Below are 26,734 nucleotides of genomic sequence, written 5' to 3' on the forward strand. Positions count from 1 at the left end.
GAAGGACGGTAAGGAGCTTCACTTACTGCAAGGAGCTTCATTTATCAAGACACAGAAGCTTGGAAACGTAATATACCCAAGATCATGCAAGCAGGAATATCTGGGCTTCAACCCCAGGCTCAGTCCAGAGTGCATGCTGATAAGCCATATCATGCTGGAGACAGCCAGAGCCTCTGCTGTCACAGGGATGGTGGCCTTTGGGGAAGGCTGGCATTTGACATGGCCTCACAGGGCATGCACAAGGATGTCTGATGGAGCCCAGGGCTGTCGAAAGGCCTCCTTGAAGAGGGAATACCTAAACTAAGAGGAGGGGGTGTGCAGAGGCTGACAAAAGGGAAGGAAAAGAGAAGAGAATCCCAGGCCCGGGGCCAAGAGGCAAGAGGGCAAAGGAGCTGCGGGCCCAAAACACGAGATTGTGTCTCAGAAGGTGTCCTCAGCGCAGAAGCCTGAAGAAAGTGGGAGAGCACCTTGCACACCAGCAAAGGAAGAGCGTTCCAGGAAAAGGGAGTCGCGGATGGCAAGGCTCTGATGAAAATGCACACCTGGCACACCGAGAAAGCAGCAAGAAGGGAGTGTGCCTGAAACAGAGGAATTTAGTGGAAAGCCTGGGCGATGAGACGGAGAGGCTGGCACGTTTCACATGGGTCTTGCAGGCCATGAGATTGTGTCTGGTAGGCGGAGTGAGATGGGGTGGCACGAAGCGTTGGGAGCAGGGGATAACCTGTTGCTCCAGATCTATTTCCCTAGAATGTGGACCAGAGGGCAGGGACTTTGTTTTGCTCCTGCCTATCCCCAACCCTGGAAGAGCACCAGGGTACTCGGTAAATACGGAAACAAGTAAGTGAATGAACGAATCTATAAGTGAATAAAATGAAGGGATGAGCCAATGAATAATTGTGAATCGGAGTCCTTGGGAGATCTCATGTTCCACGAAGGCATGGAGACCCGCCCCGCGGCTCATCCTCCGCCGGGCTTCCAACCCCGTCCTTGGGCTGCAAGTCCGCGCCGCGGCCGCCAGAGGGCGCGGAGCCGGGGAGTTTCCCGCACGGAGGACTTTGCGTGAGGCACCGCATGGGGCGGGGCCTGCGGGCGGGCGCCGCAAGGCTGGGCCGGGTCGACCGGTAGGCGGAACGCGGCTGCGGGGCTGAGGCTGTGCGGCGGCGGGCGGAGCGCTTCGGGCGGCGCACAGAGCGAAGATGGCGGCGGAGCGGCAGGACGCGCTGAGGGAGTTCGTGGCGGTGACTGGGGCCGAGGAGGACCGGGCCCGCTTCTTCCTCGAATCGGCCGGCTGGGACCTGCAGGTAGCGGCGCGGGGCCGGGTGCGTTGGGCCGGCGGGGGCGCTGCGGGACGCGGGCGTCTGGCACACCAAGCCGGCGGTGGCCGAAGCGCACAGTCATCCCGCCGGGCTGCGGCCCGACCCAGGCCTCGGGGTCCGGGGGCCGCTTGCCACGCGTCGCCGGCTCGGCCTGGGCGTGGGAAAAGGCGGGCCAGCCCCGGCCCTGCTCTGCGGGCCCTCGGCACCCCCCTCTGCCTCGCCCGCTGGCGGGGTCAGCGAGACTTCGGGCGCTGCCGCGACCCGCGTGGAGAAGGGAGCTGGGGGCGTGGCGGCCGCGCCGAGGCTCGGCTGAGGGCCTGGCCGGTGGGAAGCTGACCGGGTCCTGGGGGGAGCTGCGGTGAGGCCGAGGGGGTCGTTCATCTCCATTTCCGCCGCCCCGGCAGCCGGTGGAGGGAGAAGCGCAGCCCCGCGGTTGGCCCACGCCCCCTCCTACCTAATTGCTGGGAGAAACTGCTTCCGAGGTGGTGGCGCCAGCTTGGGGCCTGTGTCAGTGTCTGTCTTAGCTCATCTGTACAGTGGGAGTCTCGAGGAGTTTATCGTCTAGTTCGCTGGCACGTATTAAGTATTCATTAAATGTTTGTTAGCTAAGTCATGAAGATGAGCTACACGAGGGAGGGTTTTTTGTAAACTGTTGAATCCCCAGTGCCGAGCACAGGTCCTGGCTCATCGTAGACGCTCGGCAGTTAATTACAGAAAGAATGGCGTAAATGGCATTGGCCAGCCTGCGTCTTAGGTAGGTGATGATGATTAGTGATTTCTTGAATCCTTACGGTGGAGCCAGGTGCTTTTCTAACTGCTTTCCGTGCCGGAAGTTATTTAATCTTTGCATTTTGCAGCTGAGGATTAGGGAGGTTAAGTGACTTGCGTGAGGCCTCGCTAGTTACCAGGTGGGAACAATAGCATTAGAACTCAGTTCAGTCCGATTCCAGAGCCCAAGCTCTGAACCACCAAGGGCCAGGCACTTTACATGTGATGATGTGTTTAATCCTAGCAACATTGAGGTAAAGAAGACTAACCAGCTCCGTTGTATAGATAAGGAATGGGAGGCTCAGAGGGCAAGTGACATGCCCGAGGTCCACAGCCAGTAAGTAGTGAGGTTGGGATCTGAATTGGGGCTGACTTCACCCATTTAAATTGCTTCCCCAAAGTAAAAGAGTTAGGTACAGCATCGCGCCTGTATGCGCGCATGTGGACGCGCGTGCGCACACACACACAGTGTGAAGTTCCTGTGCAGGGCAGCGTGGAAAGCCTAGACTAACGTCACACACTTGTCGGGTCATTCAGTGCGTCTCCTCACAGGTAGGGAATATGAGGCTCCCACGTGCGACATGACTTGCCTGGCAGGGCCAGGACTTGAATGTAGGCCCCCCTCTACCCCCCCCCCCCATACCAGTTCAGTGCGTGTCCTATGACAGCATACTGCCTCCTATAAGGCTGGTGATCTTGAGGACAGGAACCACGCCTCTTTCATCTGCATAGACCTAGGTGCTCGTATCTTTGTACAGAGTGATTAAATACTTCACCATTGAGTCAGCGAGAGAAACACTCGCAAATGGCCAAAAGACTCCCGTAGACCTTCTGTATGTATAGAGCTAAGACGTGCCTGTGCATAAACGCTAATGGGTCCTCTCATTCATCGTGCAGGGTTGGTGGGCCAGGTGTCCCTGTTGGATAGATGAGGAAACTGGGCCTCAGTGGGAAAGCAATAATAGCCATCTGGACTGACCTCACCGTTCCTGACTCCTGGTTGTCCCGTAAAAGCTGAGAGTAGGGGCCTGAGCAGACTGCCTGGCTTGGAACCTGGCTCCACTCCTTACGCACTGTTTAACTTCGGGCAATATTTTTCTCAGTGTCTCCGTATCCACTATAAAATGAGACAATGATAATAATTACATAGAGTTCTTTGAGGATTAAATAAGTTAACACATGTAGAGTTAATGCTCAGAACGATGTGGCACATAAATAAATGCTCAATAAATGTACGCTGCTTTCACTGGACCACCTTTCCTGGTAATGTGAGAATGAGGAGTGTCTCCATCCCGGCCTTCCTTCTTGCCTTCTATTCCCCTTAGGATATGGAATTTGTTTCAGGTGATATGAGGAGAAATAGTTGGGCTGCTACTTTTTTTTTTTTTTTTTAATGTTCATTTATTTTTGAGAGGGCACAAGCTGGGGAGGGGCAGAGAGAGAGAGGGGACAGAGGATCTGAAGCTGGCTCTGCACTGACAGCAGTGAGCCCTATGTGGAGTTTGAATTCACGACAGCAAGATCACGACCTGAGCTGAAGTGAGCCGCCCAGGTGCCCCGGGCTGCTACCTTTTGATCTCATTTTCCATGGTCCCCAGATACAGACCATCTCGTAAGTGTGGGCCATACCTTCGTGACTTTGCTTTTTTGCACTCAAAGGAAATATGTCAGACGAAGGCCTGTTTAAGAACCCAGGTTACTACCTCTCTGTTTCAGATCGCCCTAGCAAGCTTTTATGAGGATGGAGGGGACGAAGACATTGTGACCATTTCGCAGGCAACCCCCAGTTCAGTGTCCAGAGGCACAGCCCCCAGGTAAGGGCCAACTTCAATTACTGCTACACGGGTGTGCTTCCAACAGTGAGGAGCAATTTCCTGGCTTGATGGAAGGTTCAGGCCTGGAGATATGAGCCAATAGATTGCAGTGAGAAAGTTAGACTAACTGGTGGGAATTAGTACCTCATAAGATTTGCTCCTTTCTTGTAGAGAGGTGGACAACACACTTAGGTGGAGTGTGGTTTATGGTCCAGGCCTGGGGGAATCCATGGAACCTACTCTGAAGATGTTTGAGAGTCTTGTATTTATGAATGTGAGGAGTGACTCTCCATCTCTGGAAGTTTTTTTAAATGCTTATTTCTTTTTGAGAGAGCGAGGGAGAGTGAGTGGGGGAGGGGACAGAAAGAGAGGGAGACACACAATCTAAGGCAGGCTGCCTGAGCTGTCAGCACAGAGCCCAACGTGAGGCTCGAACCCACAAGTGGGGAGATCGTGACCTGAGCCAAAGTCGGACACTTAACCGACTGAGCCACCCAGGCACCCTCTCTGAAAGTTTTTAAGTAGAAAGCAAAGGACTTCCTCTCTGGGGTGCTGTAGATGGAAAAGATTAGATAACTTTAGAAGGGCTCTTTTGATATTTTTGGTAGGTAATTTTCATTACCCTATTAAGAAGTCTTAGAGAAAATAAACCTGTGTTGCCCACTCTTCCCCAGATTGATGAGGGAGACCTTATTCGGTGAACCAGAGTTGACCTTCATGATCCCGTTTGCATCCCCTATCCCAGACACCTGGCTGCAGGGTTCCCATGGCGGACCACTGCTATGATCTGCAGAGTAAGACAGTGCTGATCCTCCAGGAGACAGGCAGGGCCTCTTACTACAAAGGTGTCTGAACCACAGCTCCCCTCTCTGCTCTAGCCTGATTTGTCTTTACTCTCTGGTATATGTTTTCACCAGGAAAATTTGTGTGTTTTTTTTTTTTAAATCAGCCCCAGAATACAGATGGAGTGTTTCTTTGACAGTGAAATGGTAAATTTTGTTTCTCTCTAAAGGCATCCAAGCTTTAAACTACATTTCTTCCCTCTGAAGAAGGAACTCTAATCCCAGACCAGATTTTGTGCTTCCTTAACTTGTTTCCTCCCTCCCACGTCCAGAGAAAAGAGGTAGTAGTAGGCAGTTGATCTTTTAATTATTCACAGGGGCTGACCTGTAAGGTATGGGTGATGGCTCATCTGGACGTTACTGCCTGGAACGTGGTTTTAGGAAGATGGCTGATTTCCTGGGTATGAGTCTTTTACAGGCCCCCCAGGTTACTGGTGGGACATCAGCGTGTCAGACATACAGAGGGGGGCCTCTGGTGAGATGTTCACATCTCTCTCCTCTAGTAGCCCCAAAGTCCTGTCAAGACCGTGGTTCATCAGAGCATAGGCCTGTGAGCCTGACTGCCTGCATTCCAGTCCCAGCTCTGCTACCTGGGAGCTTTGAGACCTTGAACGGTTTACTGAGCATCTCAATCCCTCGCTTTTCCTCACCTATCAAATGGGAACAATAGCAGTGTCTACCACGTGGGAGATTAAATGAATTCATAACTTACGAAGCACTTCGAACATAATACATATTAGCTGCTGCTGTTGTCATGTTTTTATTATCAGCATCCATTTTTGTCTTCCTCATTCTTTTTTGTGTGTTCCCTGGCTCTTTCCACAACAAATTCGTAGACTGAAAAGTAGACCTACTAGTAAAACAATCGAGGAAATAGAGTTTAATGTTAAGACCGAGGCACGTGCGGGCCTGGATGCCTTGCTTTGTTGCTTCGGGGAAGCCAAGAAAAAGAGAGAGGAAGGGCATGGTTTGATGTCATTGTCCTTGTCTGGAAGGAAAGCACTGAGTGCACTCTCAGGAGAAGCCATGCTTTACAATAGCGCCTCAGAGGAGTTCTGTGTGGACCTGCCTCCGCCCCCACCCCAACTGACCTGTTGCAGGACACTTAGCCTGCCCCCGGCTCACCCCACTCCAACCCACCCCCCACCGTCCTCCTCAAGTACTCTTTCGTGTCCTCACCATTCCTTGGAGCCACACTCAATTAGGTCCTGCTCTGATTTCTAGAAGGGGGTTCTTCATGTGGAGGCCCTGAACCCCCAGGATAAGTCTGCAATGGATGTGAGAAGGTTTATAAATTACCTGAAACCACCGGCTAAATTGTGTGTGTGTCTTTTCTGGCAAGGATATCCGTAGCTTTTAACAGATTTTCCAAGGTCTATGGGACATAAGAGGTTAACACTGCTGCAAGATAGTCTAAACTCCTCGATAGTAACAGCTGTCATTTATTGAGCACTTGCCAGGTGCCGTGCCCTGGGTTAAGCCTTTACATGTACATCTTTTTAGTCCTCACTACAACCCTGTGTGTGGGTATTGTCCCTGTAGCCATTTTACAGATGAAAATACTAAAGCTGGGCATCTTCCCAAGATGCACAGCGAGTAAAACAAGGATTTAAATGAAGGTCTGTTTCTGTTTCCAGCGTTCCCTTCGTGGACATGCAGCGTCCTCCCGAGCGAGCCCTGAGCCTGCCTTCCTAGACTTACCCTCGTTTCTCACATCCTTATTCCAACCAAACCGATCTCTTTGGTGTCTTAATTTGACCTCCTTTTTGGTTCTCCTGCTTCTGTTTGAGCCTCTCACCTGACTGGATGTACCTGCTGTCTTGCATTCTACCTGTCCAAACCCCGTGGGTCTTTCTAGGCTTAGCTCTGTGCCCGCCTTCTCTGTCGAGAGCATCATCTCCAGCCCGTGGGCAACGTGCCATAGTCCCGTCCCGTTCCTCAGGAATCCAGGCCACCTATGATTTGTTCAGTTTGACCCATATCCACATACTACTCGGTGACATCACTCGTGGGCTGTCTTGAACTCTTCTCCTGATATTTAACTTTTTGTCCCTCAGTAAATTATAAGTTCCTGGAAGTGGGAGAACTGGGATTTCAGGAGCACCCACCGTCCGCCTGGCTCTGCCAGATACTCTTACCTACGTTGTCATGCCTCAACAACTTTAGAAGTAGGTAGGTGCTTGTCAGTTCACAGGTCAGGGTGCTGGGTCTTACAAAGATTGAGTAACTCCCAGCTGCTGGTATGGCAGATCCAAGGCCAAGTCTGTGTAAATCCGGAGCTGCTTCTGCCACACGCTACTCCCTGTCCAGCTCCTCCCACCCCTGTACCTAGCGCAGCAAGAGGTAGCGGTGAGCTTCTTCCTTTTCTTCTTCTTTTCTCCAACTAAACTATGCTTTCTGAGGATGTCTGGGGCTGCCATTTTCTGATTCTCTAAAACTACTATCCAGTGTGGAAGCCAATAGCCTCATGTGGCTTTTTAGATTATTTAAAATTAAATAAAATGAACATTCAGTTATTTATGCTAATCACATTTCAAATATTCCATAGGTCACATGTGACTGTGACTTCCATACTAGACAGCACAGGTACAGCATTTCCATCACTGTGGAAAACGGATCTGACAAAGGACTTTTGTGGCACTTCAGGGTGCCAGGGTACCTGGGAGATAGAGTCTGGGTGCTGAAATTTCTGAGACATTTTGCCACTTTGTGGAGGACACAGAACAAAGTGTTCTAAAATTGCTGGTGTCCCCTTGACGTTCATGCTATAAGGCAATTCTCCGAGCGCTACTCCAGAGCGGCTCTCAGATCTGAGCGTGTGCGGCAGAATTGGAGAGCGCTTCAGACGCAGGGTGCCAGACACTCTTCCCCGAGTTTCTGACTCAGGAGCTCTAAGGCAGGCCTGGGGATTGGCATTTCTAACAGTCTCTCCAGTAATGCTCGTGCGCTCGGTCTAAGGACCGGCACTGGGAGAACCGCTGCTCGAGCACAGCACTTGAAATGTGCTGCACCGTGGGGTCGGTGCTGTGATTGTCCCCATTTTCACTTGGGAATGAAAACTTAGAGCGCTTCGCTAGCATGCCCAGGATCCCAGGGTGGGAGGCTCAGTTGGGATCAAAACCGGGTATGTGGACACCAGAGTCTGTGTCAGAGTCCGGATGTAAGAACTTTTGGAGAAAAACCTGTAGGCAGAGCAAGTGGTTTGCTCAAGCATGTGTGCGTGTGTGTATTTGAAGGTGTTAACAATGGGGTGGGGGGGGGCTTTTTTCCCACGGATACTAGGCCGAGCATCTGTGGAAGACTCCCCCTGGGAAGGTTAATGAGTGGAATTAGCCTTTTGGGGCACTGGCGCACATCTGTCACTTGGATCCTTTTGAACCATGTCGTAGAGAGCATCCAGGAATGCCCAGGAGATTGCCTCAGCTAACTCAAGCAGGGAGTGTATTTGCTACATTAATTGGTCTTTGTTCTCTCATTTCTAGTCGATGCAACTTCAAAGCCTTGTTCTGTCCTCTGATTATCTCTTTGGTATAAATCTGCAAGACTGATCTGCAGCTTTTCTCTAGAAAATAACTCCTCGAGGCTTCTCGGTCTAGCCTCACTAGACCTGTATTCCCCTTCTTCTTATAGAGACGTTACCTTCTTACTCTAAGAAATACCAGAAGTGTTTTTATCAAATGCCTCCTCCTTGAAAAACTAAGTTCCTTGAGGACAGTCTAAGCTAGGAAAAAAGTGGCAGTGTAAAACAATGTCAGAAGAGGAAGGTGACCCTTCTCACGCTCGTTTTTAGTGTACCCTCTCCAGCCCCACACACAGCCCTGCTTTTTTCCTAAACACCAATAAAGACTCTTTCTTGACTAGCCTACAGCAGAAGCAGAGGCCTCCACCCACATATTCATTTCCTTTTCATTTGTTGATAGCTCACCCTTCCTCGAATGTGTTACTCTGTGTGTGTGCATATACCTCTTTCTTGCAGTGCGCTGCTGCCCCCCTTCTCCCACCAGCCCCTGCCTTTTATCCACCTGACAGTCCTCATTCTTCAGCACTCAGTCCAAATGTCCATTTTGCTGGGAAACTTGTCTTGATGTTCCCCCATCCCCACCCCATGAGGGATAGGACGTTCTGTACCCACGCATCCCATGTGCCCCAGCCCCCATTTAGCAGAGGGTTTCCTGGCCCAGGGGCCACAATGAGCCTATAAGCAACTCAAAAATAAGAACTTTTGGGGCGCCTGGGTGGCTCAGTGGTTGAGCGTTTGACTGTTCATTTCGGCTCAGGTCATGACCTCACGGTTCAGGAGTTTGAGACCCACATCAGGCTGTGCACTGACAGCACAGAGCCTGCTTGGGATTCTCTCTCCCCCTCTCTGTCCCTCCCTGGGGTGTATATACACTCTCTCTCAAAATAAAGAAATAAAGTTAAAAAAAAAAAAAAAAAAAAAGAACTAGGTCTGATCATCTTTATAGACCTAGTATCCAGTTCAGTGCCTAACACATAAGCATCCCTCAGTATTTAAAAATTAAATGATGAGGGCTGCCTGGCTGGCTCAGTTGGTGGAGCCTGTGACTCTTGATCTCAGGATTGTAGGTTCAAGACCCTCATTGGGTGTGAGATTACTTTTAAAAAAATAAAAATCTGGGGCGCCTGGGTGGCTTGGTCAGTTAAGTGTCCGACTTCGGCTCAGGTCATGATCTCATGCTCCGTGGGTTCAAGCCCCGCATCGGGCTCTGTGCTGACAGCTCAGAGCCTGGAGCCTGTTTCGGATTCTGTGTCTCCCTCTCTCTCTGCCCCTCCCCTGTTCATGCTCTCTTTCTGTCTCAAATAAATGTTAAAAAAATAAATTGAAAAAAATAAAATAAAAATCTGTAAAATAAATAAATAAAAATTAAATGATGAAAATAGTAAGTTTTTAAATTAGGACACACCCCAAACTGTTGCCCTCTCCTCCCCCTAGGAGAGCTTAAATTGGGACTCCATTTTATTTCATGATAGCCCTTTTTAATTTATTAGTAGTCCTGTGGACTTTGAAGAAGTAAACGCCACGTTATTTTGCATTTAGACTTAGAAAGGCTAACCCTCTTTCACATAGATCCTCTTCTGCCCCACCAAAAATATCTAATCCCTATGTTTTCAACTCCTTAGCAGCTGATAACGGGAGTTACTTTTAGTTCTCCCTGAGGTCATTTTGCTCCTTTCTGTGTCTCCAGCGATAATAGGGTGACATCCTTCAGAGACCTCATTCATGACCAAGACGAAGAGGAGGAGGAAGAGGAGGGCCAGAGGTGAGTCTTTGTTAGGGGGCACAGTCCACAGGAAAGTTCATGATAATGTGTAAATCATCTAGAAGGACCCAAAAGGATAATGTGCTCAGTTCTCATTAGCCATTACTACTGTGGGCTAGTCTAGGTGGGTTATATCCTAGAAACAGTCTCCCACTCCCTGTAGCTTAGAAGTGATCCCTTTCCCCTGTCACTATTTTTTTTCTTTTGGGATGTTTGGGTTTGTTTTTCTATTTTTAATTATTAATACGTATTTGTTGAGTATTAAGGGAAGGGAAACAAACTGATAAAGAGGAAAAAAGTTGTTGTTTATACTGCAACCTGGTGCTAACCAGGTATCAGCATTTTGGGTGTATATTTTTCTAGCTTTTTCTTGATTAAAAAGGCAGTATATCGCATAATGAGCAGAGTAAAAGCTTATCAATGTGTTTTTTCTCCAACACACACACACACACACACACACACACACACACTGTCTGTTTTTAACCATTATGAATGTTATAGTAAAAATAGTGCCCATTGTAGAAGAAACAGAATAGTGTACTGAAAAAAATATAACACTCATCCACCTTTTGGTAATTGGAGTTAACATTTTGGCATAGGTCTGTTCAGTGTTCTGTATATAACTGTGCTTTGTTTTGTATTTTACATGGTGTCGGTCAGGTAATTTTGTGTCTTGGTTTTATTGGATTAAGGCTATATATTCAGTACTTCTCCGTGCCATTAAGATTCTTCGTTAGTGTTTTCAGCAACTATAGTAACTCATCAAATGGGTTGTCCAATATTTAAGTTGTTTACAGTTTTTTTTACCACTAAACATCAGTGCTTTGAACATCTCTGTGTATTAATCTTTGACTGCATTTCAGTTTATTTTTCTTAGTGGAGTTTCTAGACATGAAAGGGACAAGGGAGTGAATATTTTTAAGCACTTGATTACACGCTCTCAGTTCACAAGCCAAGGCTTTGAGATTCTATGATAAAGACCACCGAGCAGAACTTCATCTGCAGCCTCATTTCACAGGTTTTAGTTCCCCATGGGCCCTGCCTCGGTCTGTCAGACATTCCTAAGGAACATTACAGTAACCATTATAGAAATGTAATTATCTCATCATGGTCACTCTTTGGGAAGTGGGCTGAGAAATTACATGTGTTCTATTCTCTGTTTCATCCATATAGTGACCTTTACACTGCCTCACAGCCTTCTTTTTAGATACATTCAAGGTTCAGAGTTTTACACTCCTTGAGTGAAAGGCAATGCCATCAAGTATGTGAATGCCCAACTCCTAAATGGCCGCTGCCTCCTTTTCCTGTCCTGTCACATCCTCCAGGTGATGACCTTCCTTTATTTCACATCCTGATTACCTCCTCGGCCCCTCAGCATTTCAGACCTGATGACATTGGTGCTGTCATCCTTGTCAAGGCCTGTGGCTTGCCTTGCATTCAGTGGGGAATGTCAGGAAATAGAAGGCTGAGACTAATTTTGTAGGTTCTCAATGTCCCCACTTAGCGACATGCTGTTGACCTGGCAGTGAATAGGAGTGATGAGCCAGGCTACGTGAGTACTGGTTTTCAGAACCGGCATAAAAACTGCTAACTCCTTCTCAAGCTGTGCTTGGCCCATTGCAGAGCCTGGTGTGGGTATCTTGGGGCTGGCATTTAGCTTTCCCTGACCTTCTTCAGTGCCCTCTTCTCATTGCCCCCGGTGTACGTCACAAGAATAGCGAGGTGAGGCGAGGCTCGGGTGAGCTCTCGGTGCTGTATCACACCACCTTACATGTGTGCATTACTCTGCTTATTCTTTTGCATACATCCGCTGATTTGAACCTCATGGCCCTGACTTAAGGAGCAGGTAGGTAGGGCATGTGGTCCTTCCCTCCTATTTCAAAGATACGGAAAATGACATGCAGGGCCATGCACTGGCTTGCCCTGGGTCACTCAGCAGCAGGGCCGACACTGGAGCCTGGCTGGTTGTACTAACGACGCCACTGCCACTATTAACCCAGAGCTGTTAGTGGTAGCTGCTTCTGACTGTGACCACAGTTGCTATCTCCTAGAAAGGTGCCGGCCCCTGGACGAATAATTCCCAGCTGGGGCTCTTTCTGGAGCTGGCATGCTGTCGTGCATGCCTGGAATGCCCTTCCCTGGTTTCTTCACCTGATAAACTTGTCCTCGTCCTCATCCTCAAGATTCAGCCCAGAAGACATTCTTCTAGGAAGCCTTGATTGTCCTCCATAGCTCAGTGCTCCAGAGCATCCCTTACTGACCTCCATTGCTGTTCACACTGCATTATGCCTGCCTGCCTGCTTACATGTTTCCCCAACTAGACGGTAAATTCCTTGAAGATGGGCGTTGCACCCATTATTGCCTCAGTGTGCCTAGCACCCAGCCCGGAGCCTGGCATGTGCTCTATTCATGTTTTCCAAGCGCGTTTAGTGTTAGACATGTATTTTCTGCACAGGTTTTATGCTGGGGGCTCAGAAAGAAGTGGACAGCAGATTGTTGGCCCTCCCAGGAAGAAAAGTCCCAACGAGCTGGTGGATGATCTCTTTAAAGGTGCCAAGGAGCATGGAGCTGTGGCTGTGGAACGAGTGACCAAGAGTCCCGGAGAAACCAGTAAACCGAGAGTGAGCACAGGGGATCATTGTCTGTGTCCACAGGACTCTGGTTCTGGAGACTGGGAGGAGCCCTTCCTCACCCCAGTAGTGACTGAATTTGTTTTTGTTTTGTCTTTTTTTTTTATTGCTCATTTGCTCTGGTGTCCAGAAGAGCGGTGCACTTTCTCTCATCTTGTAACATGAGATCAAGATTTGGGGCAACTTTCAAGCCTGTGGCCTGTGGGCTGGAACAGGTCCTGCAGACATGTTTTATTTGGCCTAAACCAACTTGACTTATTTAGTATTTTGCTTTATTTTGTTTTAATTGAATTAGTATTGAATTGAATTGATGTGTTACATAAATTCTAGATTTCTGTCTTTGGGAACATCAGAAGGTCTTTGCTATTATCTTGCACCCAGATTCCTACCTGGCCATGATTAAGTAGAGCTTAGTAGCAGCTGTTGCCTTTAGCCAAGCAGCCCCTCCCCCCTCCCTTCCAGTTCTCACCATTCCTGGCCACTTAATTCATCTACCATACTGCTTGGCCCTGTAGCTGTGAGTTCAGTACCAGAGAAGGTGCACCTAGTAGGTAAGATCATTGTATCTGAGGGCCCCACACCTCAAGTGTTTATGAACGTGTCTTTTACAGCCTTTTGCAGGGGGTGGCTACCGCCTTGGGGCAGCACCAGAGGAAGAGTCTGCCTATGTGGCGGGAGAAAGGAGGCGGCATTCCGGCCAGGATGTGAGTGCGCATCTACCTTCCTTAGGGGAGCTCAAAGCCTGTTCTGCCAGTTTTCAGAAGGGATTGGTCACATGTTATGTGTGAACCAGCAGCCTCTGGAAAGGAAGAGGCAGTGCCATCACTGTGGGCCAGGAGTGGAGAGGCTTACTTGACAACAAAAGTCAGCTCTCATCTGGCTGTGCAGGGGCACCCGAGAGAAGGAGTGAGCAGAGGGGATGGGCAAACGAAGGAGTTTTCTGAGCATTCCATGAATGTTGGGCAGAGGGATCATGATTCTGAGGTTTTCTGGTGGTGCGGACATGGCTAAAGAACTTAGTCTTCAGGGGCGCCTGGGTGGCTCTGTCGGTTGAGCGTCTGACTTCGGCTCAGGTCATGATCTCGTTGTTTGTGAGTTCGAGCCCCACGTCGGGCTCTGTGCTGACAGCTCGGAGCCTGGAGCCTGCTTCGGATTCTGTGTCTCCCTTTTTCTCTGCCTCTCCCCTGCTCATGCTCTGTCTCTCTCTCTCTCCCAAAAATAAATGAACATTAAAAAAAAAATGTTCTTAATAAACAAAAAAAAAAGAGCTTCAGTCCACCCAAAGCACAACTTTGAAAAAATTTACTATTGTCCAACCCTTTTTTTCCTGTGCATAGGGTCCCTCTCCAATCAGTGTCTCAGACTATATAGATAATTGTGAGGTTTTTAAATTTAATATTATGCCATAAATAGATGTTTGGCCTTGGGACCATTAGTTTTTATAATATATTTGTTTTTAATCATTTTGGGTTTATTCCAAAATGAAGTCAAGAAAATTAAAATTGTATCCACCTGAGGCAGCTGCTAATATTTTGGTTTGTAACCTAGACCGTTTTCTGTGAAAATGTCTAGGGAGTTAACACAAATTGTAGATAATCATTTTAATGACTGCAAAGTAATCCCATGAGTAAATTTGCCATGGCAGTTTAGTTGAGCACGAGCTACATGCCAGGCACACTGGCAACCCTACAGATAAGCCACAGATTTGATTTAGTCACTTGCTCAGAGCCACTTAGGTAGTGAGTGCAAAATCAAGATACACACCCAGGTCTGCTTAAATCAGAACCCATGCTCTTAACCTGTTGCCATATCACCTTCTTACTTTAAGTTAATACTTGGTTGTTGATTGATTTCCTTGTGCATGCGCGCACGCGTGTGTGTGTATGTGCGTGTGTGTGTGTGTGATGTTGTCTTTCTGTGTTTGGATAATGACACAGTAAAATGGTAAAAACCTGCTAACACAGATCGGTGTTACTACTGCACACACTGATGTGCTTGCCAGCTTCCTGATAATGTATGGACTGCTTACCTCCTATTGTCACAGGTTCACGTAGTGTTGAAGCTCTGGAAGAGTGGGTTCAGCCTGGACAATGGTGAACTCAGAAGCTACCAAGACCCGTCCAATGCCCAGTTTCTGGAGTCTATCCGCAGAGGGTGAGCAGAAGAACCCTCCTCTGGGTTCCATGTTAGTGAGTAGAATGGCAGATAAGAATGAAGAGGCTGATTTAAGAAGTAAATTTGGGGGACACCTGGGTGGTTCAGTTGGTTGGGCGTCTGACTTCGGTTCAGGTCATGATATCACAGTTCGTGAGTTCGAGCCCTGCATCCGGCTCTGCATTGACAGCTCAGAACCTGGAGCCTGCTTTGGATTCTGCGTCTCCCTCTCTCTCTGCCCCTCTGCCACTTGTGCTCTGTCTCTATCAAAAATAAAAACCTAAAAAAAAATTTTTTTTATGAAGAAGTAAATTTGGGGGTGACTGGTTGGATCAGTCAGTTAAGCATCCATCTTTGGCTCAGGTCATGATCTTATGGTTCGTAAGTTCGAGTCCCACATCAGGCTCGCTTCTGTCAGCGCAGAGCCTACTTTGGATCCTCTTTCCTCCTCTCTCTCTGCCCCTCCTCTGCTCATGCTCTCGCTCGCTCTCTCTCTCTCTCTCTCTCTCTCTCTCAAAAATACACAGACATTTAAGAAATTTAAAAAATTTTTAAAAAGTAAAAATTTTAAGTGAATTTAACAGATTCACAGATCTAAAACCTTGTGTGTCTGTTATTCCCTTTTGGGCCTGGGGCAAGACCAAGTGACCAGATAAGATAGAGGTCTCAGCCATGACTTTGAGCAGGTGAGAAACCAGCAGGAGGCAGACCATCGCCACTAAAGTAGCCGCGCCCTGGGGAGACCCAGTGATTTTCACATTTGGAACTACAACGTTTCTCCTCCCCTCGCACCCATCACTGCTGTTCCCGTGCCGCTCCGTGTGGACCCAGCGTTGCCTTTTCTCTTGCAGGGAGGTGCCAGCAGAGCTGCGGAGGTTAGCTCATGGCGGGCAGGTGAATTTGGACATGGAGGACCATCGGGATGAGGACTTTGTGAAGCCCAAGGGAGCCTTCAAAGCCTTCACTGGCGAGGGTCAGAAACTGGGCAGGTAAGAGCAGCACAGGTGGAAGTGGCACGTGCCGGTCACTGCGCCAGGCCCCCCAGACCCTGGGTACCATCACCGTGCACGTAGCTCTTTGCCGTTTCCGAGCACTGCGGATTTTATCTTTAGGAGCGGAAAAGTGTGGAGAACGTGGATTTTGGCGTTAAACGACCTGAGTTTAAAATCTCTTCATTTTCTAGCCATATGACCTTGGACTACATAGCCTCAGTTTGCTCAAGCGTAAAATGGAACTGAGGGTCCTTACTCCTTAATCGTTGTGAGGAGCGCAGAGCACTGCCCCACAGTGCACAGTCAGTGTGAGCACAAAGGGTAACACGTTGCTGTTTTGACTCCGTAATCTAGCATGTTCATGGCAGCAGTGATCTCCTTCGTAGCTTAAGGCCAGGACAGACACGTGTGTTCTCAGGAGTCACCTGAAATGGGGATGCGGAGGGACAAGAAATCTCTGACTCTTCTGCCCAGCCAGTCTTGGAGCCTTGCGGCAGCATTGTTCAGGATCCAGGGAAGCTCAGGGACATCGTTGCCCTGTGCCGGCTGCTCTCCACCATTACTGCAGCTCTTATCTCTACTACTTTGGCCCTGCATGACACTCACTGTCACCTCCTGTGCCTTTTTCTGCCCTGTGTCCTCTGCCACTGTCTCCATCTTCCATTTAGACTCCTGATGGGATCTGATCGGTTGAAGTCACTGTTGCCTCTAATAGGCAGAGTTCTCCCACCAGACCTTGGCCCACGCAGAAGCAGGCTTCCTTCTCTCAGAAGCCCACTCGTCTCTGTGTGATGGGTCACTTGGTCAGTATTCTCCAGAGAGAACTGTGTGCAGAAGACGCATGCAGGGAATAGTGACCCTCCCTGCAAGTACATTCGTTACTTTACAGAAGGAAAGCTGAGGTTCTTGGACCCTAAGGGTTATCCTTGGGTATATAGCTGGTATGTGGTGGAGCCAGGACTGGAACCGAGGCCTTGTGATTGGCATTCCTTCCCACACCTGCACAGCAAGCACCCTCTCTGAGCCCCATCTGGCAGCTCTTGAGCTAGGCACTGCCCGTCTCCCCTCATCCCTGTCGGCAGAGATCAGAGTGTGGTCTGCCGGTAGCTCTGCCCTTTGAGCTTTGGGTGGGGACTCTAGGAGACTCCCCGTCGGCCATTCGTGCCTTATCAAGAGCAAAGATAATGCCTCAGGACATTAGAGTGGTCTCTAGTAGACTGATTTACCATAACCAGGATAGTAAGTTCACCCTGTTCTCATTTCATCCCCCACATTGGGCCAGTCGGTTAGTGCAGGACAGCTGTTCTCAGATTGGCCCTGTCTGGCTTCCCTGCCATCTGTGCTCAACTTTGTAGAGCAATAGGTAATTTCTTTTTTCTTTTTTCTTTCTTTCTTTTTTTTTTTGTTATTAAAACAAGATGTGTTTGTTTGTTTGTTTTTTTTTAAATAATAGAAAGTACAGATTAAGAAAAAACCTAAACCTAATACCCAGACATATCCGGTTAGTATCCTTCTAGTCTTATAAACATGCTGTTTTATCATTTGCTGTTTTGCCTAATGAAAGTAGCATGGCTGTCATTCTATGTCAGTAATTGTATTTCTGCAATATTATTTGTCATACTCACATAATTTCCTACCTTATGTATGTGCTATAGTTTTTTTTTTTTTTTTTTAATGTTGGTTTATTTTTGAGACAGAGACAGAGCATGAACGGGGGAGGGTCAGAGAGAGAGGGAGACACAGAATCTGAAGCAGGCTCCAGGCTCTGAGCTGTCAGCACAGAGCCCAATGCGGGGCTCGAACTCACGGACTGTGAGATCATGACCTGAGCCGAAGTCAGACGCTTAACCGACTGAGCCACCCAGGCGCCCCTATGTGCTATAGTTTAATTAGTCCCTGCTTTAACCATTTAGACAGCTGCCAGTTTTAAGAACAACACTGCAGTGAGTGTCTCTAATTAAATCTTTGTATACCCCTTAATTTGGGGCTAGAAGTAATATTGCTGTCTTGAAAGGTCTTCATATTTTTAAGATGGTGTCAAATTGCCCTCCTGGCTCAGAACTCAGAATACCGTGTAGCTTGGGCTTGGTTGGTTTCATGATACTAATGGGAAATGCTACTCCTGGGAAGTCTATAGGATTTGTGCAAGACTCCACATCTCAAAAAATTAAAATATATTTAAGGAGGTCTATTTTAGCAGGATGGGAAGTAAATAACTTTATTAGTGTGGAGGATGCACCCAACAAGTTGAAACAGATCTTGATAATCAGGGTTGACACAGTTTGGTTTTGTCAGCTAAATAAATATTCTTTGCCAGTTCCATTTTCATTTTATTTCAGTGCTGGCTTTCTATGAAAAGTGAGCAAAAGACAAGTTTCATATAGCTAAGTGAGATGAGGTTTTAGCTTTTCAATCTAAACCAGATGGATAGCTTTTTTAGTTTTTCCCATAAATTTTGCAACGTTTTCCACTGTCATCTTGTCAACTAAAACGATCAAGAGCCAGAAGTTTAAGAAAATGTTCTCAGGTTTGCCTCAAGAATTAGTCAGTCCTGGGTTTTTTTCCTCTAATTAGCTGAATGTATAAATTGTTCTCAGTTCAAAAATTTGAGAAAACTCTTACAGTTGTATTAAACTTTGTTGTTTTAGGTTTTACAGTTGTTTGTCTGGATGGGACCTAATCTGAAGGTCCAGAAAGGCTGCGTTTATTCAGTTATGAGTAGCAGACGCCCAGAGTGCCCCGGGGGTGTGCGGTTGCTGCTACCCATGTTGAGTCTCGGCTACTCACCGTGCTTTCTGCAGTGGTCATTTTTGTAAAGAGATGACAAAGTGTCAGCACGTAATGGTGACAACAAAGTACCTTCGTGCCCAGTTAATTCCCAGCCACAAAGGAAATGAGCAGTCGGTGATCCAGGCTCTCCATCTGGGGGAGGCTGTTTCCCTGTGAGTTGTATGGTGTCTGCAGGGAGACAGTAAAGAAACTTCCTGTAGATGTCTGATCGGACCGTTCCGTCCCCGGGGGAGGTGCCTTCACTGCTGCCGATGGCGTGGCCGCCCCTGGAAAGGAGTGGTTCGAGTGTGAGCAGTGCTCAGGAAGCACCAGACCCAGGGCTGAGCTCCTTTGGGCAACTGTACGTGGCTGTCCTACGTGACGAGAGCAATTTGGACCTACTGCTGTCCGAGTGTGAGAGCCGTAAGATCCGGTGTTGCGGTTCCTCCTGCTCCAGTCCTTGAGGGCAGCGTAGGTTGGGAGGGGCCTGTAGGGGATTTCCAGTTACAGCCCTTGGACAGGCACTAGCATCGGGTCCAGAATTTAGACAAATAGAAGTAGGGCAGGACCTTGAAAAATGATAGGAAACAGTAGTTACAGAGTGTTTTTTCTGCTGTTAGCTAAGCACTGTAGTAAGCATTTCATGTGTGTTATCACCTTTAATCCTGTTTTCACCCCCAAATAAGGGGAGGAAATAAGGACTCTGAGCCTTGAAGAGGTCAGATCACATCCAGGTCACACTACTGGTCAGTGCAGAGATGGTTCCCTCCAGTCTCTGCTCTTCCCTACCGCGCTGCATTGCATCCTGGATGTTCTTACATAGCCACGTAGGCATTTGTGCCTCTAGTACCTGCTGGGTACGGTGCATTATTTTTAGCTGTTATCCCAACCAAGGGAAATTTCATTTAACTCCCTTTTTATTGACGTGCAAACTGTGTCTTGGGACAGTGTTCCTGAAATCCAGGTCTAGGTCTACCTGACTCCAAGGCCTGGAGGGAAAGTATGACAAGAGCCAGGCAGCTTGGATTGTATCCTGGCTTCGCGTCAAATCAACACCGGGATCTTGGGCACATAGCTTAATTCCATTATGCCTCAGTTCCCTCATCTATAAAGCGGGGATGATGAATCCCTTCCTCACCCGCCATTGTGAGAATTAAATGAACTACTACATGTGAAATACTCAGCACAGGGCCCAGCTCGGTGATGAGTGCATCATAAACATACAGCGTGTCCCTCACACTTCCCCAGCTCACCAGATTCACAGGGTGTGCAAGAGAAACAGAAGCAACACGGCCAAGTGTGCACATCGGGCTTTCCTTGACCCTCAGGTGATGAGCACCAGCTCCGTGTGAGAGGCTGTGCTGGGAAAAGAGCCAAAACCTCAGTTGCCTCCTTGTGTGGGGGACTTGCTGAGTGTCTGGTCTGTGTCCAGCCTGCACACGGTATGTCAGCTAACCCCCACGGCAGAACAGTTCCTCGTGTAGCACATGCACACAGTGAAGCCCTGGGAAGTTGAGTAACTTGGCCACAGCCGCCTCTGTTGTTTAGTTCAGTGCTAGAGCTGGGACCCGATGGCTCCAGGAGCACAGTGACTCTCCTTAGTAGTGCTGGCTGCCATTTAGTGGACTGCCTGCCCTAAAAGGTGCGGAGGTGTAGGGATAGTATTGCCTGTTACAGAAAAGGAAATTGAGAAGCCCAGATGTTCACTAACTTGCTGAGCATCAGGCAGCTTGTAGGAGAGGGGGGTATCAGACTCTCTGGGAGCCGGGGAGGAGTTTGAGAAGGCAGTTTTAATATATTAGTTTCCTAAAATAAACCCTAGAGTTTGACACTTGACAAAGTCCTGGCTGGAGGAACACACAGAACGTACAGGGAAAAAGCTCGTTCATTACATGAATTTTTAACAATTGAAAAACTGCTCTACAGCATGTGCTTCTGTTTTCCTGTCTATAGGATGGAAACAGCACCCATCTCAAAGGACAGTTGTGACGAGTCCAGGGGGCTGTGGACATCAATTCCCCTCCCCCCCCAGACATCGTGTGAGCAGTCAACGTCATTCCTGGTTCCCTTCCGCCCCCACCCTAGGTGAAACTGGTTCTCTGGGCCATCTCGCTTCTTTCTCATTGCAAGCCTGACTGAAGATGTGAGAGTTCCCTTTCTGGCAGGCAGTAGCTTCACGGAGTACCTGTTCCGTCCTTGGAATTGTTACTTGAACAGTTGAGAGACAGGCTGTCTGTAGTCTAATTAGAGAGTTGACCTCATGCCCATAAAACTAATGAACAGAGTCAGTCTTAGGCATTTACGGGTGTAGTATTGAGCCCTCCACTGTCTCTGAACATCTCTTGAAGTCTGTGATGGTGTGATGTCTGCATGCGTTGGCCCACATTTGGGTCCCACCTACTGAGAGGCTGATGCGTAGAAAGAAACTCCTCTCATAGCTGGGTTCTCCCCTGAGCTCTGCTTTGTGATTCTCTGAGCCCTCATTTTTTAACAGTCACAGAAAACAGTTCACTTTTCCGTTCTTCTTTGCTAGTTATATGCTCTAGGGCAGTGTTTCACAAACTGAGTTCCAGGACATACTCTATATGCAGGAGGTTTAACAAGTGTAGCTTGAAAAAAGGACAAGGTGGTCAAATGAGTTTGCCTTAACCGCACAGCCTCTCAAGACCTGTGATATGCAAGTGGCCTCTGGTGCTGCCGGTTTGATGTGTGGCATTTCCACAGCCTTCCTGGGGATCTCTCAGGGGATTAGGGTCTCAGGAAACACACTTGGGAAAGCACTTTCCGATGGCTTTATTAGGAGTACCATTTTTAGCTTGTAAAGATCCAGGGGAGAGGGAGAGGTGTAGGAACTGATGTAATCCGAAGCTTGGGGGAAACAGGCAAGCTGCCGCCACCTGGCCTCTCTTCTCTGCAGGGGTCTAGGTGAGGGCGGCTGCTCAGGGAAAGGCTGGGAGGGGGACTCACAGGTGTTTACAGGAGAGGGGCGAAGCCTCCAGAAGTTGTCGAGAATCGGGAGTTCTGTGTACATTTTGTGTGTCAGCGCTGTGTGTATTTCTCTCCTTCATCCCTCACAAAAGCTGAGCAAGGCAGGTCAGGTAGCCTTAACCTTTGTTAAAGAGCTTCATCACTACCCTTGTTGAAACTAAGGGAGCTCGAGTAACTTGCCCAGCGCCACCTGACTAGTGGGAGCATTCAGACGCCGGTCCGCTTGATCGAAGATCGGTAGCAGACGCCGTGTCCTGTTGATACTGTGCAAATAATCCCTGTGGTGCGGGGTGCTTGAGTTGACCTGTGGGAAATCTCTGTCCCCTTCTGGTAGTTGACACAGGAGGATGAATGTGCACACGAATAAGGCTGCACTGGGGGGTACAGGCCTGACAATTCCGTGACCGGGAAGGAGTCTGGACTGGTCCCTGCATCCTGGCAGTCACCTGCCCGGCTGTCAGGCCTGCCTCCGCTACGGACCTGGAGTACCCTTGGCCTCTCTCGTTGAGGCTAAAACCCATCCTGATCTGGTCCCGCCACAGGCTGTCATGCATACGGCTTTCGTCCCTTCGGGCCTTTGTCCGGGTGAGGGCACCGAAGCAGAAGGGGTGAGTCACTTGCCCCGGGTTACTCAGGAGTTTGGAAGCTAGCCGCAGCTTGGGGCCTGAGTGCCTTCTGCCGGGCCTGTAGGTTCCGCGAAGGCAGGGCTTGTCTGAGTCACTCCTTGTAGCCACAGCAGCGAGCAGAGTCCCGGACACAGCGCGTGCTCAGGCTGACTCCAAGGCGGGATTGCCCTCCTGCAGGGGCCTTGTTGCTATGTGTGGCCTGACAGGCTTCTCTCTCCTCAGCACGGCCCCCCAGGTGCTGAATACCAGCTCTCCAGCCCAACAGGCAGAGAATGAAGCCAAAGCCAGCTCTTCCGTCTCAATCGACGAGTCCCAGCCCACCACAAACATCCAGATACGGCTCGCTGACGGCGGGAGGCTGGTGCAGAAGTTTAACCACAGCCACAGGTGCCTTGCGCCGTCTGGCCTCGCTTGCTTGGGGAGGGCCCCCTAAACGCCAGCGGGCGCTCCGTGTGGTCCCCGAAGGGGGCAGCGGGACGGGAAGGTCTGAAGCCTGTGGTTCTAGTCCCCACTCTTCTGTTAAGTGCGGCCAGCAACTGCTCACTTCCTGCCTATAAAGTTAGGGGACTGGACTTCTCAGGGTCTTTTTAGCCCCCACAGTGTGTGTTCACAGGAAATTTCATGGCAGAGCCCGAGTGCAGAACAATAAAATCTGAACTGCTGTGGTTAATGGAGAGGAGGAGGGGACACAGCACCAGCCTCTCCTCCAATTGGGTGTCCCTCCCCACAGGGGATCTCTGAAAACCACTGGGCTGTGTAAGTCTCTTCTAGATCTGCCCTTCGAAAATTCTAGAATACCTGCTCTACTATTTCAGATCATCTGGGCTGGATCAAAGCAAACTGCCAACCCCATTTGAAAGATGGGGAAACTGAGGCATGCAGAGATTAGCAGGGGAGGACTGTTAAACCAGTATTCTAGGTATTTGGCAAACGCCTTTTTCTAGGATAGCAGTATCCATATTTCATTAGGCATAGGCCAACTAAACCAGAAGCACGTGTGGGGCCCAGGGAACGGCTTGACAATCCTTGAGTGCTGACAAAGGGGTCACGTGGGCTAAGTTCTGAAAAGGTTTGATTAGGATTACAGGACAGGAATCAGGCAGAGGAGCCCCGAGGGACCCCAACGTTGGCAGGAAGCACAGCATGAGGAAAATCTAGAAGGCGGGACATAGCAAGGGGAAGGAGCATGGGGGTCAAATTAGGTAGGGCTTGGGATCACAGTAAGGAGGTGGTGTTTATCCCACGGAAACTGGGAGCAGTCGTGAAGGGTTTTAGGCGAGGGAGTGCCGTGATCTGACGTGCTTCCAAGTGAGTGCTTTGGCTGCCCTGTGGAGAAGGAAGCCCGGGGGCTATGGACGGCAGAGGCCGGCCCTGCTCACCCCCCTCCCCACTCACCCCCCCTGCTCTACCAGGATCAGCGACATCCGACTCTTCATCGTGGATGCCCGACCGGCCATGGCTGCCACCAGCTTTGTCCTCATGACTACCTTCCCGAACAAAGAGCTGGCTGACGAGAGCCAGACCCTGAAGGAAGCCAACCTGCTCAACGCCGTCATCGTGCAGCGGTTAACATAACCGCCCGCCTGGCCGGCAGCCTCCTCTCCCTCCTGCGTCCCCCTTGGCCGGCCGCCCCACGGGGACTGCCCCTCCCGCCCCCTCCCGCACACCCAGCAGGCCAGTGCCACGTCTCCTCCGTAGCTCTGGGTTCTTAGATCTCGGTTGGACATTTGTTTTCTCCTTAGTTGCATTTCCTGGGTTTTTGTGACGATCAATGGACTTTAAAGAAAAAAATAAAAATGACCAAAAAAACGGAAGGATATCACCAGCACGTTGTATGGAACGTCTCCCACAGAAGCCGGCTTTCATTGCTTTAAAATCACACTACTCTCCAGGGCGTGCGGGGAGGAGCCTGCCTTCCACCGTCTCTGCTTAAACATTGCTTGTGGCACACGACACCCATCCGCTGGCATCCACCCGCCAGCCCTGAGAGGACCGGTGGGCTTCCCCCGTTACTGGGAAGGGGGCCGAGCGCTTGTAGAGAGAGGCTCTGCAGCCTCTTGCTCCCACAAGAACAGGCCTCTTGCCCGGATACAACTGGGCAGCAGCAGGGGTGCCTGAGTGTGAGGTCAGGTCTGGATGCACAGAGCCCTTCAGGTGAAAATACTTCCCTGCACTCCTTTCACTCAGACGCTGGGAGATTCCAGCTCCCCGGGCCTTGGCTGGTTGAGATTCTAGCGATGCTTCTCTGTCCCAGCCCTTTTCCCTCGTCTGGACTGTCGCCCTGATGTTCTCGGCTGCACTGCCATTGCCTTGGTCGCTCCACGTGCAGAGATCTGTACCTGGGAGATCGGGTGTTCTCTCACTGGGAAACGGCTCACACCGGCCCACACGAGTGCAGGGTTAGGGCATCTTGGCACAGAAGAGGAACAATCAAAATGTCACCGAGCCATCTATCCACTAGTGGTGAAGGGGCAAATCAGATGGTGAAGAAAGGGCGAGTTGCCCGTGCTACAAGCCCCTTTTACGGTGTTAGCCTTTGTAGGAGGCTCCCGCCGAGTCCGTTTTGAGGGGGAGAGCAGTGTCCGTGGCCTTGGTGTGCAGGTCCCGTCCACAGTTCTCTGCCCTGCTGGCTTCCGACGGGCAGCAACTCAGGGAGTAGTTCCCCTGTGAAGACCCCCTCCCGTAAGCGTGCTTCCTGTGTGAAGCTGGGAGAGGAGGTCGCCGGGGTCTTTAGATGGAAGTCCTTCCACCTCCCTATCAGAGGAACCACAGACAGGATCGCCACTGTCTCAAAGTCCCCCGGTCTTGAAACCTAATGTGCCTCAGCCCTCTTCCCAGGCACTCATCACCACACACTTTTCTCTTCCCGCTTTACGCCTGCGGCGAGCAAAGAACACGACACCCAGCCGGGGCTAGCGAAGGGCTTGGCGTTCCACGCTGTGCCCATCCCGGGAAAGGGACGTGGCTTGGTGTTCCCCATCCCACACTGGCGGAGGGGGGCCTGCTGGGACAGCAACATCCATAGCGTGTCCGGCAGACGGAGGTGACCGTGGAAACTAAGGGCGGGTCTGGAAAAACTGTAAATTGTCGTCCCCCTGCCCATTAAAGACCAGAATGAGGATAGTGGAGTTTGGTAGCTTCTAATGGGTCGCTCTGAAAAAGTGTAGTCCCAGTAGTGTAATAACTACTGCAGAATCTCAAGCCCAAGTCACATAGCTGGCAAGTGGTAAGGTGCCGTCTGCTTCTAAGGCTCGTGCTCTTAACCACCCTGCCCTCAACATACACTCCCTCCCCCTGTCCCAGACCCTGCACGCATACACTCTGCTTACGTTAATTCTGCTTGCATGAGTGAGCACACACCCAAAGAGATCATCAAAACACCACTTAGAACCTGCATCATCTGGAAGAGTTTACAAAGGGCTCTTGGGATTCCCAACCAGCCCTGGGAAGTGGGTGAGGAAGCTGACGTAGTTGTAATTGTCGCAGCCACCCCAGTTCAGACAGACTGGGCCACCGTCTGGCTCAAGGTCAGACCTCTGGCCCAAGGTCAGAGAGACTATGGCCACTGAGCCAGGGATCACCCTGGTCCAGATCCAGGCTGGGCAAAGATGTTTTTAGCCCTAGTTCTCTGTTTTGGGTGGCTCAGGTGGAAAGGTCCAGTCACCCAGATAGGCTTTCACAGGTTTAAAGACAAATAACCACTGGTTCTGGGGGGTCTGAATGCAGGGCAGTCGTTCTCAACTAGACATTCCGTTCATCTATGGGAGTATTTTGAGTCCTCGCCAAAATTGGTTGGTTGGTAAGGGAACCTCCTGTCATTACACGGGCCAAGGACCTATCGCAAAGCATGGGACGTGTCCTGATGGAACGATGTTTAAAACTCAGCACCGAGTGATGGGGCACCTGGGTGGCTCATTCGGTTAAGCGTCTGACTTTGGTTTTGGCTCAGGTCATGAGCTCACGGTTCGTGAGTTCAAGCCCACATCGGGCTCCATGCTGACCATACGGAGCCTGAAGGGGATTCTCTCTCTCTCTCTCTCTCTGCCCCTCCCCCCTCAAAAATAAATAAAACTTAAAAACTACCTAAAATAAATAAAATTCAACACCAAATGAAAAACATGAGTTAACTGGGCTGATGATGCATCCTCACCGAGTTCAGCTTAAAAGCGAGCACGTGGGCCGGAGGCCGGGCGCAGCTCTACGCCTTTGGGTGGCATTGACAAAGTGCCCTCCAGGGACTCCTTAAGGTTGACCTGGAGCTCACCGAGGGAAGCAGCTGGTGCAGAAAGGTGGGTTCGCTGCTCCTCGCCCTCTGCCCTAGCCAGCAGCATGTTCAGAGGGGACTGTTCCAGGACTGCCTCCCAGGGCCAAAGACAAGGTCTTCCTTCTTTAAATGGGTTCTGCTCCTGTTCACGGGTGGTGGCTGTGCCCTGCCCCCCCTTTCCGGGTCCAGTCTTCTCAGGCTAGGACAGGGAAGCAGAGCAGAAACCTTACGCTGTGGACTTCAAGTGTCCCACCTGGTCTCCGTCTGAGCAGCTCGTGCGCCTGTGACT

At 49.8% G+C, this 26,734-nt stretch overlaps 1 protein-coding gene across 1 annotated transcript; it reads left to right on the forward strand.

Annotated features, from left to right (window-relative positions):
• Positions 1 to 1,158: 1,158 nt before the first annotated feature.
• Positions 1,159 to 26,235, forward strand: NSFL1C (NSFL1 cofactor). The gene is made up of 9 exons (XM_060614121.3): positions 1,159 to 1,301; positions 3,801 to 3,898; positions 9,948 to 10,022; positions 12,478 to 12,643; positions 13,264 to 13,356; positions 14,697 to 14,806; positions 15,658 to 15,795; positions 22,404 to 22,568; positions 23,594 to 26,235. The coding sequence occupies exons 1-9, from the start codon at positions 1,197 to 1,199 to the stop codon at positions 23,754 to 23,756; spliced, it is 1,113 nt and encodes a 370-aa protein (XP_060470104.1). The 5' UTR covers positions 1,159 to 1,196; the 3' UTR covers positions 23,757 to 26,235.
• The last annotated feature ends 499 nt before the right edge of the window (positions 26,236 to 26,734 follow it).

This window comes from Panthera onca, chromosome A3, assembly GCF_046562875.1.
Source record: "Panthera onca isolate mPanOnc1 chromosome A3, mPanOnc1 haplotype 2, whole genome shotgun sequence".
Classification (NCBI taxonomy): domain Eukaryota; kingdom Metazoa; phylum Chordata; class Mammalia; order Carnivora; family Felidae; genus Panthera; species Panthera onca.

Excerpts from the sequence above, each read along its gene's own strand:
- NSFL1C (XM_060614121.3), top strand. The coding sequence starts at position 1,197 with ATGGCGGCGGAGCGGCAGGACGCGCTGAGGGAGTTCGTGGCGGTGACT. Across the intron at positions 12,644-13,263 it reads GAGAAACCAGTAAACCGAGA|CCTTTTGCAGGGGGTGGCTA; the intron begins GTGAGCACAGGG and ends TGTCTTTTACAG. Across the intron at positions 22,569-23,593 it reads AAGTTTAACCACAGCCACAG|GATCAGCGACATCCGACTCT; the intron begins GTGCCTTGCGCC and ends CTGCTCTACCAG.